Source organism: Geotrypetes seraphini, chromosome 4, assembly GCF_902459505.1.
Source record: "Geotrypetes seraphini chromosome 4, aGeoSer1.1, whole genome shotgun sequence".
NCBI lineage: Eukaryota > Metazoa > Chordata > Amphibia > Gymnophiona > Dermophiidae > Geotrypetes > Geotrypetes seraphini.
In genome coordinates this window covers 167,913,857-167,930,114 of record NC_047087.1, presented here as the reverse complement: position 1 = coordinate 167,930,114, position 16,258 = coordinate 167,913,857, and the positions used below count along the sequence as shown (strand labels likewise).

The 16,258-nt window shown below is 43.3% G+C and overlaps 1 protein-coding gene across 1 annotated transcript in view; it reads left to right on the top strand.

Moving 5' to 3' along the window:
- LOC117359722 (chymotrypsinogen A-like) overlaps window positions 1–16,041 on the top strand; it is a 51,297-nt gene extending 35,256 nt beyond the window's left edge. Inside the window, exons 7-8 of the mRNA XM_033942939.1 lie at window positions 11,464–11,597; window positions 15,749–16,041. Of these exons, the coding sequence (XP_033798830.1) occupies window positions 11,464–11,597; window positions 15,749–15,910 (296 nt within the window). The 3' untranslated portion in view covers window positions 15,911–16,041. The remainder of the gene's footprint in view (window positions 1–11,463; window positions 11,598–15,748) is intronic.
- The last annotated feature ends 217 nt before the right edge of the window (window positions 16,042–16,258 follow it).

The following is a 16,258-nucleotide window of genomic DNA, read 5'->3' as shown; positions in this document are numbered from 1 at the left end:
CGCATCTACCACCCTTTCTGTAAAAAAGTACCGGTATTTCCTTAGCTTACTCCTGAGCTTATCATCTCTTAACTATTGTTTTTAAATTAGTGTAAACAGCCCCAGCTAACGACAAGCAAAAAAACAGTGCTGTTTTAAAGGGAAGTATATATTACATCACACCCTTTCATATCTGGCCAGTTCACAAGTGCACCATTATAATTTATGATTTCTTTTTTATTATTATGTTAAATCATGTTTATTAAATATTTTCAAAAAGTACAAACATACAGCAACATGATATTTAAGCAAAAACAGTAAAGGATTAAATCACCTAACAACAAAGAAAATTTCAATACAGAGTCATAATATCCCCTTATCCCACTCTCCCGTCCCTCCCTCCTAAGGCTGCGTAAAAGAAAACCATAAGAAATAAAAATAAAGACCTATTAATTAAAACATGACTATGTGCAGTAAGGGTTAGCGTATCTAAAAATGGTTGCCAAAGGGTTAGCAACATTCGTCCCTGTCAAGTATCCTAATCAGATAACAACATGCTTTCCATAAGTAAAAGATGAAGCCACGTGAACGCCAGTGGCCATAAGTAGGACGTAAAGATCCTATCCAAAGAAAAACAATAACCTTCAAGCCAGAAAGCATCACTCTTCTCAAAGAACTCTTAAGGCCACTGGGGGATAGGATGTTGAAAATCAAATAGCCAAAATAAGCTATAACTATTACAGTGCCATGTAGTACTCCACATACAACCAACTTTGGAAAAAATAACAGACCAAAATGAACACACCAGTGGATATGTCCAAAACATTTGGGACAAAGTAGCTTTAGAGTGGCCACATTTAGGGCAAGACCCTTCAGAGACAAGTGTTGCGCGATAAGCACGCCAAGGTGCTATATACAATCTACATATAAATTTGTATCACATTTCAAAATAAGAAATGTCTGGAAGTTCCAGCATGAATGAAACACTTTGTGGCTCTTGTGCTAAAATAGCAATTCTAGAGATATAGAGACACAATGAAAAAATGTTAAGGAATATGAAATCAGGGACAATGCACTGGCCCCCTGCCCCCAACACACATATATACACACACAGCTTCCTCCTCTCTCTCTGGACTCTTCTCCAGCTCCATATTAGGGTTGTCATATTTTCTCTTTAGATAAAGAGGACACCTAGCCCTGCCCCATTCTGCCCCCAGTCAACCCCTAGCCATGCTCCCACATGAACCTCCACGAGCTCAGGGCTGCATCTGGAGGGCCTCTGCACATGCGTCAATGTGATGATGTCACATGCATGCGCATGCATGTGACATCATTGTGTTGATGTCCATGCATGGGCAGAGGCCCTCCAGATGCGGCCCCTGAGCTTGGGTTTTGGAAATCCCTCTGGACACCCAGTCCTCTAAAAAGAGGACATGTCCAGGTTTTCCTGGATGTCTGGTAATCCTATTCCAAATGTAGTACATAATAATGCAGAATTAGTCCTCCTACTCCCACTATCAATATGTCTTTCTTATGTTTCTGCTGCCCCCCCCCCCCCCCCCAAATATGCAGGCAACCTATGTTGATGCTTGGAATCCATTGATCTTGCAATTCATAACATGAAATTACAGACAGGAAGTTGTAGCTGAATTTAATGCTGATCACACCTTTGGCCTATCAACAGCAAAGGAAGCAAGGATAAACCAAGCATCTACGTCACTGCTCTGAGCTACAGCCCCCTGGAGCTCCTCTGCCTCCCAAACCTGTGTTTGGTGAGAGCGAACTGCTTATGTACGGGAAAGCAGGAATTTCTAGCTCAGTACAGGAGCCTTGGAAGCAGCTGCATATTTTTAAGGGGTCTTGAGTCCAAAGGGAGGGGAGGACAAATTGTAGCCTCAACTCAACCCTTGACAACCCTAAATATTTTTGTCTGCCAGCAGGAATACACAAGACTGGCCAGCCAAAGAGGTTTCCAGCAACAGTAATTTGGCAGCTGCCACTGGACTGGTGGAAGACCTCTTTGGCTGGCGGATCTTGAATTTTAGGAAGCCTGAACCCAAAGTGAGGGAGCCCAATCCCCTGATATCCACTCATGGCTATGCTACTGCTTAGCAGATTTGTGGAACAGCAAAATCATTGGCTGCTGTCTCCAAATTGTGGCAGCTTATTTTGCCCTGTGCTTCAGTCGACTCTGGTAAAAAAAATGTTTGTAATTAGTATAGGATAATTACTCCTTCTGTTTAGACAGTATTTTATTTATAAAATTTATAAACCACAAAGCATGGCCCAGACGCGGTCAATGAACCCTCTTTACACATCATATGAAGGCATCTACAAATAATTGGGTTTTTTTTTTTAGCTGTTTCTTGAAATCCATACAATCTTTACATAATCTCAGAACCCTAAGAATTGAATTGCAAAGTTTTACACCCACTATAGAAATCATGGAATCCCTTGATCTCATGTAATGAGTTCTTTTTTCCTTATCATTAATTAGCCTCATCCCAGTATATAGCTTTGAGATACTACAAAGCTTTGAGAGTAATGATTACAAATCTAGTTGTACATCCTAAATCAGGGCTAGAAGATAAAAATAATCCGGCTGGTATTTAAACTCAATTGAGCTTTGACTCTAAGAAATTAGCTGCGGTGTTTAAAGTTATACTGAGATATTCAATGCCAATTGGTACAAAACATTAGTGCTGAATATCAAGGTACAGAGAGACTTCTGCCACTAATCAGCCTTTTTGCAATCCTAAATTAACAAGATAGGTATCCAGGTACCCGCGTTGAATATCAGTGGTCCCCAGATAACTTTCTTCTTCTCCCAGGCTCCGTTCCAGTACTATCTGGATAGTACCAGGGTGGTCAGTGATGATTTTCAGCAACATTAGCCAAATAATGCCATTGAAAATGCAAGTAAGGATCTGGTCACTGTAATTTATCTGGGTAGCAGACACAGATACCTGGTTAAAGCCTTTTGAATATCAGGCTCAGTGTATCAGATTTATAGTTGCACTTGCCCAGACTGGGATGATAGTTCTACTAGAAGACCTTCCCATTATAGATCCTTCCCATTTTTGCAAACAGAGACTGAGAAAAAGTGTCAGAAAGATACAGAAATAATGTCTACTGCATTTGAAGCCACTAATCTAACTGAAAAGTATTAAGTAGCCTATCGAAGTTATCTAAGTGGTTTACAAGTAGGTACTCAAACATTTTCCCAGTTTGTCCTGGTGGGTTCACATCTATCTAATATACCTAGGGCAGGGGTATGCAATTCCAGTCCTCGAGAGCCGCAGGCAGATCAGGTTTTCAGGACATCCACAATAAATATGCATGAGATAGATTTGCATCTCAAGGAGGCAGTGCATGCAAATCCATCTTATACATATTCATTGTGGATATCCTGAAAACCTGATCTGCCTGCGGCTCTTGAGGACCGGAATTGCCTACTCTTGACCTAGGGTAATGGAGGATTGAGTGACTTGCCCAGGGCCACAAGTAGCAGCACAGGATTTGAACTCACAATCTCAGGCTTTTTTGACTGTCTAATAGAGCATAACCTCCATCCTTCTGCCTCTGTCCCTCCATCCCACAATAATCAGAGATGGAAAATCTCTTCATTTCCCTCAGGTTCCACCAGAGCTTTCTCCAAAAGAGTATCCTTCCAATCCATCCCAGACTGACCTCCTTCTTCAGTAACCTCAAGCTCTGCTTCGTCTCCGTGCCATTGAGGAAGTTCCCCTGGAACAGCAGAGCAGGGGGTTTTACTCCCGCTACTTTCTAGTTCTGAAGAAGACTTTAAAGGATATCATAGCATTTTGATAGATGCGACGTCCGAATTTGCCCATAGTTTTCCCTTCCCTTCAAGGAGGGACGGTGGCATATTCCTTGGAAGGATGGGACCTTTTTAAGGAGGACTCGACAAGCAGGGATTGATGAGATAACTGCAAGTTGTCAAATCCTTTGCGATGCACAGTTTTATACCTAGAGTCCAATTTTCTTGGAACAGCTGGTATAGAAAAAGGTGTTTCCATGCATTGACTAAAAGTCTGATTCAAAAGCTTATAAAGCGGAAGCTTAAGAGACTCTGCCGGAGGTTGAGGAAGATGCATGACTTCGAAATACTCCTTAGAGTATTTGGAGCCAGTATCCAATTGAAGGTCCAAGTCTACAGCCATCTGACAAAGGAAAGATGAGAAAGATAGCTGATCTGCCAATGCTTTGCCTAGAGAAGGACTCAAGGACATCGAGGCAGCTTGGGTCGAAGATGAAGCCTCGGCAGGAAAAAAGGCATCAAAGGAACATGGTGACTTGGACGAGGCAATCGAAACTGGGATATCCTCGAGGTCCGGCATTGGAGACCTCGAACGAGGAGTCGGTGGTCTAGTCGAAGTTGGGGTAGATCGAGGCTTAGTTGAAGAAGGTTGTTCTTTAGAAGAAGAACTATGCCTCGAAGGATGCCTCGATGAAGGCCTCGATCGTCGGTGAGAACTGTGCCTGAAAGCAGATCTCGAGGATCGAGGAGACTTCGCCTCGGAGATGGAAGTAGCCGATGCTATCAAAGAATGGATAGGACTGGAGGTTGTAGAACGAAGCTCCAGAGGCTTTATGGAGGAACCTTGATGCACTCCCAAAGACTTTGCTCCTTGGATAGAGTGTGAGGAGTCCTGCAGAGGCACTCGCAAAGAATCTGCTCCTTGCTTCACGTGCTTGGATACCAGACCAGAAATTGGTCATCTGACTTTTTCATCCAATAATACTAGTGGCTGCAGTTTAAATCTGGAGGCGTTTTCCTCTGTTAGGTGCCATTTTCTGCCTTACTTTCCAAGCCACGCCGGAGGAATCACCAGTCTCATTACAGTCCAGTTGTTCCTGAGGAAGGGGGTGTGCACCCCCGAAACGGAGTCCCGTTGGACGGATGATGTCACACATCGGCTGGCTGTTCTACAGTTTAAAGAAGCTAAGTACTTCCACTTATTGACTGGCTTGGTTCTGATTTGGACAGATTTGGACACTTTCCTTCCTTGTTTGGCCCCCCTGGCAAGGAGTAGAGACAAGAATTTCTTAACCTCATAGTGTGTTTTTTTGATTTCTAGAATCTTTTTTCACACGTAGCACTTTTTGGGGGTGCACTTGATTTATTCTCACTTACAGGAAGAACCCGGGGATGTTTCACAGTTTACACTCTTTCTGAGTGTCAGCCGGTGACAGCCTTTCCCTTAGTGGGTGGCTGTGTTACTGAGGGTTCTCCTGTTTCACACTATGTGTAATTTGCCGATTAACTTAGATTGAGGTTTCTTCTTGTCTCTCCCCCTTGTCAGTTGGTTTTCTTGGGGTTGGGGAGGTTTTGCAGCAGTTATATATTTTTCCTCCCTTTACATTTTTGGGTTCTATTTTTGTGTTCTTTGGATACCAGACCAGACACTCGCAGAGACTTTGCTCCCTGCAAAGAGTATGTAAGCTCAGACTGAGGCAAAGGAAGCAGCTCGACCTCGCGGGAGTCTGCTGAATGCCCAGGCTGAATAAGAGGAAGCAGTTTGGGTCCCATATTTATAAGGAACTAAATAAACTGCTTCTCTAACATGGTCTGAAAAAAAGCCAGCAAAGATGGATCCGCGTCTGAAACTGGACCATCTGCTTTGGCTGGAGGTTACATCGAGGTACTCTGAGTGTGCTTCGACCTGGGAGTCTTAGGCACTTTAATCACTACCGGTGGAACCGACTGCTGAGCTATCTGACCTGAGGAAACAGGGGAAGATACAATAGATGTCGTCGAAGAAAGAGCCGCTACAAACGACGAAGGTCTGATGAGGCTCGAAGTGGAAGCAGTAGAAGCAGGAGGAACCTCGGTAGGAGTCGAGGCGGAGAACGCCTTTGAAGTCGAGGGATCATTAGAAGATTCCATCTCGAAGAGCTTCTCCACCAAAATACGACGACGATTGAAAGCACGAGGCTGAAGTGTTTGGCAAGGCAGGAACGACCTAGGATGATGTTTCGGCCCAAGACACTTAAGGCAGTGATGGTGTGGGTCCGTAAGAGAGATTGCGCGCTGGCACTTGCTACACTTCTTGAAGCCCGTGGCAGGCCGGGACATAGAAGGAAAAATAGCCGCCGCAAGATCGAAGCCCTCCGTCTGCGGCCGAGTGGCCTGTCCCGAAAAACGGACGGAAGAGGAATTTTTTTTTAAAACTAAAAAATGAAAGAAATAAAATAAGAACAGCGATTCGTGAGGAAAAAAATACAAACCGCAGTTCAGAGAAGGCACAAGTAACGAAGTTAAATGCAGAGTCAAAGATGGACTTCTCGGCTCCGCGGAAAACTGAGGAGACGCTGGGCAGGAAGGCACTCGCACATGCGCAGTGTGGGCGACTCAAAACTTTGAGTTTCTTCAAGCAAGTCTGCTTGTGAGGCGTCTGCATCCGGGCTCCGTCAATGACATCACCCATATGTGAGAATACCTGCCTGCTTGTCCTGGGATAATATGCATACTGAATTTTGAGCTCTCCTTGCCATTTTCAGAAAACAAACAGGCAGGCAGTCTGCAAATTCTAGACCAGCAGAAGGTAAGCAGACCGAAGAACAGACCAAAGTAGTCCAGAGTATTCCAAAATAAAATTTATTAGCAACACTGGAGAGAGGAATGCTACGCTCAACTGGCCATGTTTCGCCCTTCCTGAGTTGATTCAGGGGCCAATGGTACTGTCAGAATAAAATAGATATAAGTACCACACAAAGAGATAAAATACAAAATCACATAGATAATAAAAATCAATAACATTATATATAATAATACTGAAATGGAAAAACTGACTCATAACCATCAATTATTAAAATATATATTAAAAACATTGAAAATTACAATAAAAAGAATACAAGCACACAAGGTCACCAATATGGGATGTAGTAAGTAGCTTGCACCAAATCTGAAAAAAATAAAAAAGAGAGAGAAATAGAGCTGGAGGGAAAACTGAAAGTGAAAGAGAATAAGTTTTACTGCTTTCTTTCTATATTCCAGTAACTGCTTTCGAAATCTAGGTTTCTGATAAACACAAAAGTAAAGGATTCAAAAAAGTGTTTGTTTTTATCAGACTTGGTGCAAGCTCCTTACTACGCTGGTCTGGGTATGTATTATCCCATCTTGGTGTCTTAGCTTGAATTCATTTTTTTATTATAGTTTTCAGTGATAGACAGATATAATTGATGATTGAGTCAGTTTTTCTATTTCAATGTTATTAGGATTTTATTAATTTTCAACATTTATCTATTTAATCATGTTACCTCTTTGTGTAGTATTTATATTATTTTGTTCTGACAGTACCATTAGCCCCTGAAGCAGCCCAGGAAGTGCATAATTTAGCCAAGCCATCCAGGTTGGTGCTAATAAATTTTATTTTAGAAGACTCAGGATTACTTCAATCTGTTCACTGTATGCTTGCCATTTTCAGGGTACATGCCAAAACCCACGAAGCTGCCCACCCCTAAATGTCCGCAGCAGGAGTGCCCAATTTCTCCTGCTGCCACCTCGCAGAGACATCCACCAGCAGGAGGGATGCCCAGTAGAGAATGACACGGTGACAAAATTCATCACCGTTCCCGTCCCCGCGGATAACCGTGGGAAATCATCTTCATGTCATTCTTTAAGGAGGGAAGAATTAGAGTATAATTGGGCACAACCACTGACCTGCAAGCTTTGCTTTGAAGAATGCTGGTGTAGAAGGACTGAGGTTGAAATTGTCACTAGAAAATGACTTGGGATTATTTCCCGCGGTTATCCGCGGGGACGGGAACGGTGATGAATTTTGTCACCGTGTCATTCTCTATGCCCAGTCCCTCCTGCTGGTATCACTCCCCCCAGATCATTGGCAGGAGGGATGCCCAGGCCCTCCTGCCGGTACCCCCCATCCCATTGAACGGCATGCTCCCTACCACTCCACCCCCCAAGCCCACCCAGACCCCACAGTGTCTTTTTTAAGTTGACCAACTGGAGGGATGCTTCCTACATCTGGCCAACAGGCCCGCCTCCACTGAATGCCCCCACCCCCCCTAAGATCATAGGCAGGAGGGATGCCCATTGAATGGCATGCTCTCTCCCAGTGCATTCTGGGATGCACTGGGAGTGGCCTAAGACTCTGACTGGCCAGATCCCTTAGGCCCCTCTGGGGCGTCCACTCTGTTTGTAATCTTCGTGTCATCCACGAAAAGGCAAATATTTCCCTCTAACCATTCTGCAATGTCTCTCACAAATATATTCAAGAAAATCAGCCCCAGCACTGGACCTTGAGGCACCACACTACTCACCTTTCTTTCCTCCAATTAGATTCCATTTACCACCACCCACTTTTGTTCCTCAGTCAACCAGTTTCCTATCCAGTTCACCATTTTGAGTCCCAACTTCATCCCATTCAGTTTATTCATGCACCTCCTCTGAGGTTTTGCTAAAATCCAAATAGACCACATCCTGCATGTGCCCATTATTCAGCTCTCTGGTCAGCCAGTCAAAGATATCAATCAGATTCATTTGGTAGGATTTACCTGTTCTTCAGCAGCATTTCCATTAATTTTCTGACCACTGGAGTGAGTTTTACTAACCTATAGTTTTCCAGTTCTTCCCTGTCTCCGATTTTGTGAAGTGAGAAGTGAGACCACATCTGCTCTTCTTCAGTTCTGCAGAACCTCTCCCAACTCCAACAATAACATAAGAATAGCCATACTTAGTTAGACTAATGGTTTATCTAGCCCACTATACTGTTTCCAACACTGGCCAATTCAAGTCACAAGTACCTGTTAGAAACCCAATTAGGAGCAACATTAAAATTATAAGGTCTGGACTCTGTATAGGATGCCTGGTCTCAGAAGCCGCTTTAGTGGCTTTTGAGAATTGCACACGGACGTCCTATAGAGATTCGCACCTAAGCCCGCCTAAGAACCCAATTCTTTGACATCCATGTTACTAGTACTGGTTAGAAAATCGGGTTGCCGCTGAGCTTATTGCGGCAAAGGATCTCCCTGCCACGATAATTTTAGCAGTAACCGTCCTCACCCCCGCGAAGACTACCAGCAGGAAGGATGCCCAATCTTTCCTTCCAGAACATCTCCCACCCTCTGAACAATTGCAGCAGGAGGGATACCAGTCCCTCCTTCCCAGCATCTGCCGTGACCACCCCCCGAATGATCGCGGCAGGAGGGATGCCCAGTCCCTCCTATCCAGCACCCTTGAACCCACCCCTGAATGATCGTAACAGGAGAGATGCCCAATCCCTCCTGCCGGACCCCACCACCACACCAAACGATTGGGGCAGGAGGGATGCTCAGTCCCTCCTGCCAACACCCCCCCCCCACACCCAGACCCCCTGAACCCCACCTGGACCCCCCAGACTCCCATCTAATCTGATTTCTTTGGCCAGACAGCTCCTGCCTGCGTCCAGCCAGCAGGTCTACCTGCAAAGGAATGGTGGGCCTGCACCTTCCTGGTGCATCTTGGGATGCACCAGGGAGGGGCCTAAGGGCCTGATTAGCCCAGGCACTTATGGCCCTTGGGCCAACCGGAATCTTAGGCCCATCTCCCAGTGAATTCTGGGGTTAGGGGGGAGGGGAGGTGTCGGCAGGAGGGACTGGGTGTCCCTCCTGCAATGATCGTTCGGGGGGTGGGGAGTTCCAGAAGGAGGGATTGAGCATCCCTCCTGCCGGCAATGTACAGGGGGCGTGGGAGGGTTCTGGCAGGAGAGATTGGGCATCTCTCCTGCTGCGATCATTTGGGGGTGGGTTTGAGGATGCCAAGCAGGACTGGGCATCCCTCCTGCCACAATCATTCGAGGGGGTCACAGCAGATGGGCAGGAGGGACTGGCATTCCTTCTACCGTGATCATTTGGGGGGTCATGGTGGGTATTGGCAGAAGGGACTGAGCATCCCTCCTGCTGTGATTGTTCGGGGTGGGTGGGTGGTTCCGGCAGAAGAGATTGGCCATCCCTCCTGCCGGTGATGTAAGGGGGGGGGAGGGAGACAGGCGGCGGCTGCTGCTAAACTTATCGCGACAGGGAGATCCCTTGCTGTGATAAGCTCAGTGGCCGCATCTGCTTACAATGTAGGTCAGCATTTTGCTGGCCTACATTGTATGCATCTACTGCGGGCCTACGAAGATGCATACCGCTGCCTAGGTCTGCTTAAGACTACTTCCAAGCCAAGTCATGCCCACACCTAGCCTTAGGTGAGCTTAAGCGGGCTTGCCTGCCTCCTTAGGCTCCCAGAAGCCCCTCCAATATAGGTAGCCTGCCTCGGGAGGTTTTATTTTTTTAGAAAACATGTGTCCCGATTGGCTGGTTAGGCAGCAGTTGGCCGACTACAATCAGGTTGCTGTTTATAGAATCCGGGCCTAAGTGTTCAAGGCTTGTGCAAATGAGGATAGAGCTTTCAGTGATTGGGCAGGGACAGGGAAAGAACTCACAGGGATGGTATGGGTATGAAGACAAATTTGGCCCCATGTCATTCTCTATTCCAGTGCATATCTATTCTTTGAGTGAGAAAATATTTCCTCCAATTTGTTTTAAAAATGTAAATCTATAAGAGGTCTCACCAGGATTTTTCTAAGTCCCTCAATATTCTTGGATGTATCCCATATGGCCCCATGGCTTTGTCTACCTTCAGTTTTGCAAGCTGTCCATATACACTTTCTTCTTTAAATAGTGTGATAGCTAGCTACTCCATTCCCATATATACCCTTAGTAGCCAATCATGGTTGCTCCCCAAGATTTTACTCTGTGAACATAGAACAAAAGTACAGTAAAACCTTGGATTGCAAGTAACTTGGTTTGCAAGCATTTTGCAAGACAAGCAACACATTTTATTAAATGTTAACTTGATATACAAGCAATGTCTTGCAATACGAGTACATACAGTACAGTATACACGTGTCACATCATCACAACTGAGCCGACGGTTCTTCTCTCTTTGATGCTCCGGGAGTGTAGTGACTGTTCTAAATAAGTGAGGTCTTGCAATACAAGTACATATAGTATTTTGCATTAAAGTTTTTGGGTTGTGGAACAAATTGTTTGAGTTTCCATTATTTCTTATGGGGAAATTTGCTTTGATATACGAGTGCCTTGGATTGCAAGCATGCTTCTGGAACGAATTATGCTCACAAACCAAGGTTTTACTGTATTTGTTTAGCAGGTCTGCTTTTTTTTCATCACTCTCCAAAGCACAGAGTCAGCAGCTTTAAGAGTCTGTGTTACAATGGCCCCTTGGCTACATATATGCATGAATTGGAAAAGAAACTCTAAGTTAGAGGTCTCAAATTCTTCAAGACATGTCCTGAAAATTTGGTTTGGAAAGTACACCAAAAAAGCTATTAGAGGAACACAAACACATAGAGCCACAGCAATCTCAGAAGCCGTTTTCCTATGGAAAGTAGTGTATAAATCTTTTCAGTTCAATAGAAGATTGGCTTCTGACAGACTGTCTATTTTGCTTTTTCATAGCATATGAAAGTGCTATCCGACTGCAGCAGGTAGCACTGCCTCTAGTGAGTGAGGAAGTCTGCAAGGCACAATGGGGTGACACAGTGAATGACTCCATGATCTGTGGGGGTGCAGCTGGTGCCTCTTCCTGCCATGTAAGTACAATACCCAACATAGATACTGATTACAGCAGATCAACATTAGAATGCTCCACTTTTGTCATTTAGATATTGCATTCAACTTAAGGTCTTAGCCTACTCTAAGCCCAATTTTGCATAGGTAGGGCTTGTAAAGCCTGGCTGAATATTAGGCCAGGACTCACATAACATTTTTAAAACAAATTGGAATGTCCAGGTTCCCTGAGTAATTGGATGATTACTCAGCGAACCTGGACATTCCAATTTGTTTTAAAAATGTTATGCGAGTCCTGGCCCAATATTCAACCAGGACCCACTTATGCAGTGTCTGAATAGCAGCCAGGCCCACCCAAGCTCTGGTGTCCAATCTACCCACATTTAGCCCCCAATATTCAGTGCTAGTACCTGAACATGGTAATACAGAGAATATACAAGTTTGGTTCTCCGTATCACTAAGAAGAATATAAAAGATTATCAGACATGAAAAAATAAGTGCTTCTTTCAAGGTATTGATGTCATGAATTTAGTGGACTGCTAAAATATGGTGCAGTGATTTGAGGGGAAAAAAACCTGATTTTCTACCCTCTGAAGGTCCCCCAGAAACTTTTAAAACATGAATTTAGTATAATCTTTGTATCATCAAATAGTTTGAAAGATTGATGAGAGCTTTTCTAGGAAAATGTTTTGGATATAAAATGGGCAGTGTTTAGATATTTTACATAGGAATTGTTATGAAATGACCCCCTATTAATCCCATTTTACACAGAATGCAGAGATCAGAATTGAGACTTCCAGGCTGTGATAAACTCTGTTCAGTGCTTTTTACAAAAAAGATCTGCCAATGTAATATCTTCCTTAGTAGATGTATTTTTTCCAGCATTTGTAGTGGAAACATCCATTTTACAAATATAATAATAATAATAATAATAACTTTATTTTTTCTATACCGCCATAGTCTTGCGACTTCTAGGCAGTTCACAATGAAGAAAAGCTGTACAGTCAGCGAATTACAATGTATAAATAAATAAGAGGACATTGAGCAGTCAATGATTACAAGGTGCAAATTGGTTAGAAGAAAAATATACATAAGTTACAGAATAAGAATTAACTTGTTTTCATGGAACATTGAAAATGATCGGGCACTAACGAGAAGCTGGGTACAATTGTGAGGAGGACATTATAGCAGACAGAGAGTAAGGGGTACCTATATTGAGGAATAAATATACACATGGAAAAAAAAAATCAGCGGAGGAAACATGGTAACTTACGAGTACATGTAAGTTGTAAAATACCAACTAATACATGTCAGTCATTTTACAAACCTATAATAATAAATAATACTATTATCATTTCTGTCTCCTCTGCTTACAATCTTGGAGTCAACATAATTTGCCCCTTCCTCTCTGAGCACACCGCCTTGACCCTTGCCCACACTCTTGTAACCTCATGCTTACACTACTGCAATTTACTTCTAACAGGTCTCCACTAAACTGCCTCTCCCCCCAGCAAGCGGTGCAAAACTCAGCTGACAACTTATTTGTTGCCAACCTCACTACACCAACCTTACCCCTCTCCTCGGATCACTTCACTGGCTCCCTATCCACCTCCACATACAGTTCAAACTCTTATTACTAACCTACAAGTGTGTTCATGCCGCAGCCACTCAGTATCTCTCCTTATACACCTCACTGTTCCTCAGATAAGTTGCTTTTATCTGTATCCTTCTCCACTGCCAATTCCAGACTTCGTTCATTTCATCTAGCAGCCCTGTATGCCCTTCACATCCTTTCCCTTACTTTGTTTAAAAGCAGACTGAAACCCCACCTTTTTGGTATAGCCTTCAATCTATAACCTTACTGTCCACTGCTCACCACCTTATCAAGCAGATTAACCAGCCCCCCTAAATGTATCCCCCACCCTGGCATCCTGTTTGTCCATCTTACCTGTTTAAATTAACATAGAAACATGATGGCAGATAAAGGCCAAATGGCCCATTTAGTCTGCCTATCCGCAATAACCATCTCTTTCTCTCTCTGAGAGATCCCATGTGCCTATCCCAGGCCCTCTTGAATTCAGGCATCGCTTCTGTCTCCACCACCTCTTCTGGGAGACTGTTCCATGCATCTACCACCCTTTCTGTAAAATAGTATTTCCTTAGATTACTCTGGAGCCTATCACCTCTTAACTTCATTCTATGCCATCTCATTGCAAAGTTTCCTTTCAAATTAAAGAGACTCGACTCATGTGCATTTACATTACGTAGATATTTAAGCGTCTATTATATCTCCCCTCTCCCACTTTTCCTCCAAAGTATACAAATTGAGATCTTTAAGTCTGGCCCCATACACCTTAAGATGAAGACTACACACCAGTTTAGTAGCCTTCCTCTGGACCGACTCCATCCTTTTTATATCTTTTTGAAGGTGCAGCCTCCAGAATTGTACACAATATTCTAAATAAGGTCTCACAGGGACTGTCTCCTTCGTGACTGTCTAGCGTTGCGAATGTCTGGTAGCACTCTAATTAATAGTAGTAGTACTAAACGCATGAATGCTGCTAATTAAATGCAGAGGCCACAGTCTTTACTTATTTTTAGTTTGGAGGGGGAAATAAGCAATAGGGAATTAAGAAAGCACCTCCCTTAATCCCTCCTATGCAGAACTGACAAAAGCAAGTACTTAAAAACAAACAACCATTTATGTGTCAGTGAGCAGCTTTAAATGGAAGATGCCATGTGCAAACCTTGCTTCCTTGCAATTTCTATATATTATGGATATGCAGATATAAACTGAGCCCACTATATTGCCCTTTACATGTGGATGTTGTTTTCACCCTCTGAGTGAAAAAGAACCTCCTAACATTTGTTCTAAACCTGTCCTTTTTCAATTTCTCCGAGTGCCCCCTTGTGCTTGTGGCTCCCCACAGCCTGAAGAATTTGTCCCTGTCTACCTTCTCTATACCCTTCATGATTTTGAAGGTTTCTATCATATCTCCCCTAAGTCTCCGCTTTTCCAGAGAGAATAGCCCCAGCATTTCCAATCTGTCCGCATATGAGAAGTTTTCCATACCCTTTATCAACTTTGTCGCTCTTCTCTGGACTCCCTCAAGTACCGCCATGTCCTTTTTGAGGTATGGCGACCAGTACTGGACACAGTACTCCAGATGTGGGCGCACCATCGCCTGATATAGCGGCAAAATGACTTCCTTCGTCCTGGTCGTGATACCCTTTTTGATGATACCCAACATTCTGTTCGCTTTCTTTGAGGCTGTCGCACACTGTGCTGATGCTTTCAATGTTGTGTCTACCATCACCCCAGGTCTTTTTCAAGTTTGCTCACCCCCAGCAACGTTCCCCCCATTTTATAGTTGAACATCGGGTTCTTTTTCCCTACCTTTCTACAATATTAGTGCAACCAAACATGGTTACAGTAGCCAATATATTACACAGTAGGCTTTATTCAATAAAGATTATTTCCATAAGCACAGAATGGGGAGCAATCTTACTGTATATAAATTAGGCCTAATATCTGCCATTTGAAAAAGATATGGTACAGTCAGGCCAAGTTTTAAAATCCATAATCAGCATTTCTTTTAAACATCAACTTCAGCATTTAATCACAATCATTGATATTCAGTGCCAGTCACTATATAGACACTGGCACTGAATATTCAAGCATGCCACCAACCACCAGAGTTATCCGTATAATTGCGAAATTCTACTACTTTTCCTGTCCTTAATAGGATAAGAGGCTGAATATTACCACTGTTTGGATAGTTTTTTGCTCCAGCATTTTAGCGCCCTACCACAGGTGTAAATTATATATACTATGCTCTACATAAATATTTGCATATTTTATAGAATAGGTGAGTACATTGCAATGCCACTCCTGCTTTGCCAAAACTATGCATCCAAGAATGCCAACACATAGAGCCAATATATGCACTGTAGGATAATTTTTTAAGAGGCCTTTTTCCGAATGTAAAACAACTTTTATATGCAGAATAATTTCTTTAAAAGTACTGTGAGTGGGAATTTGAGATTTTCATGACAGAATATCCTGCAATTCATATAAACATAGGGCTCACTGCTTTGTACTTAAGAAGTCCCACTAGAGTAGAGAGGGAACTAAGAGATGCTTGATGGAATGGTGCTTTTTTTCTCTTCCTAGGGTGACTCTGGTGGCCCTCTGGTGATCAAAATCAATGAGGTATGGAATTTGGTTGGCATTGTCTCATGGGGATCCAGTTCCTGTAATGTGGAACTTCCCGCCGCGTATGCCCGGATCACCTATGCCCGTGGATGGATTGAGGAAACTATTGCAGCTAATTAAAAGCAAAAAGAACAAAAGAAACACAAGAAACCAGGAAGCATGGCACTATAACACCTAGAAAGATGTAACATTTATATGTCACCACAAACATAGGCAGCATTATATCTAAATGGAATATCTTGTGGGCAGCTTTATGCAAAAACTAGCCCTTTTGCCTGTTCCTTGTATCAGATCTGAAAGGTTGTATTTGCAAAATAATAAAAATGAATTTCCCTTTATTTTAAACTCTTGGTTATTTGTTTAATCATATCCTCATTGCAAAGAAAATTGGTATAATATCCTCTCTCTCGGTCCACTTTGAGTTTAAATTCCAAATATCAGCTCCACATATCCTGGAACTGATGCCAA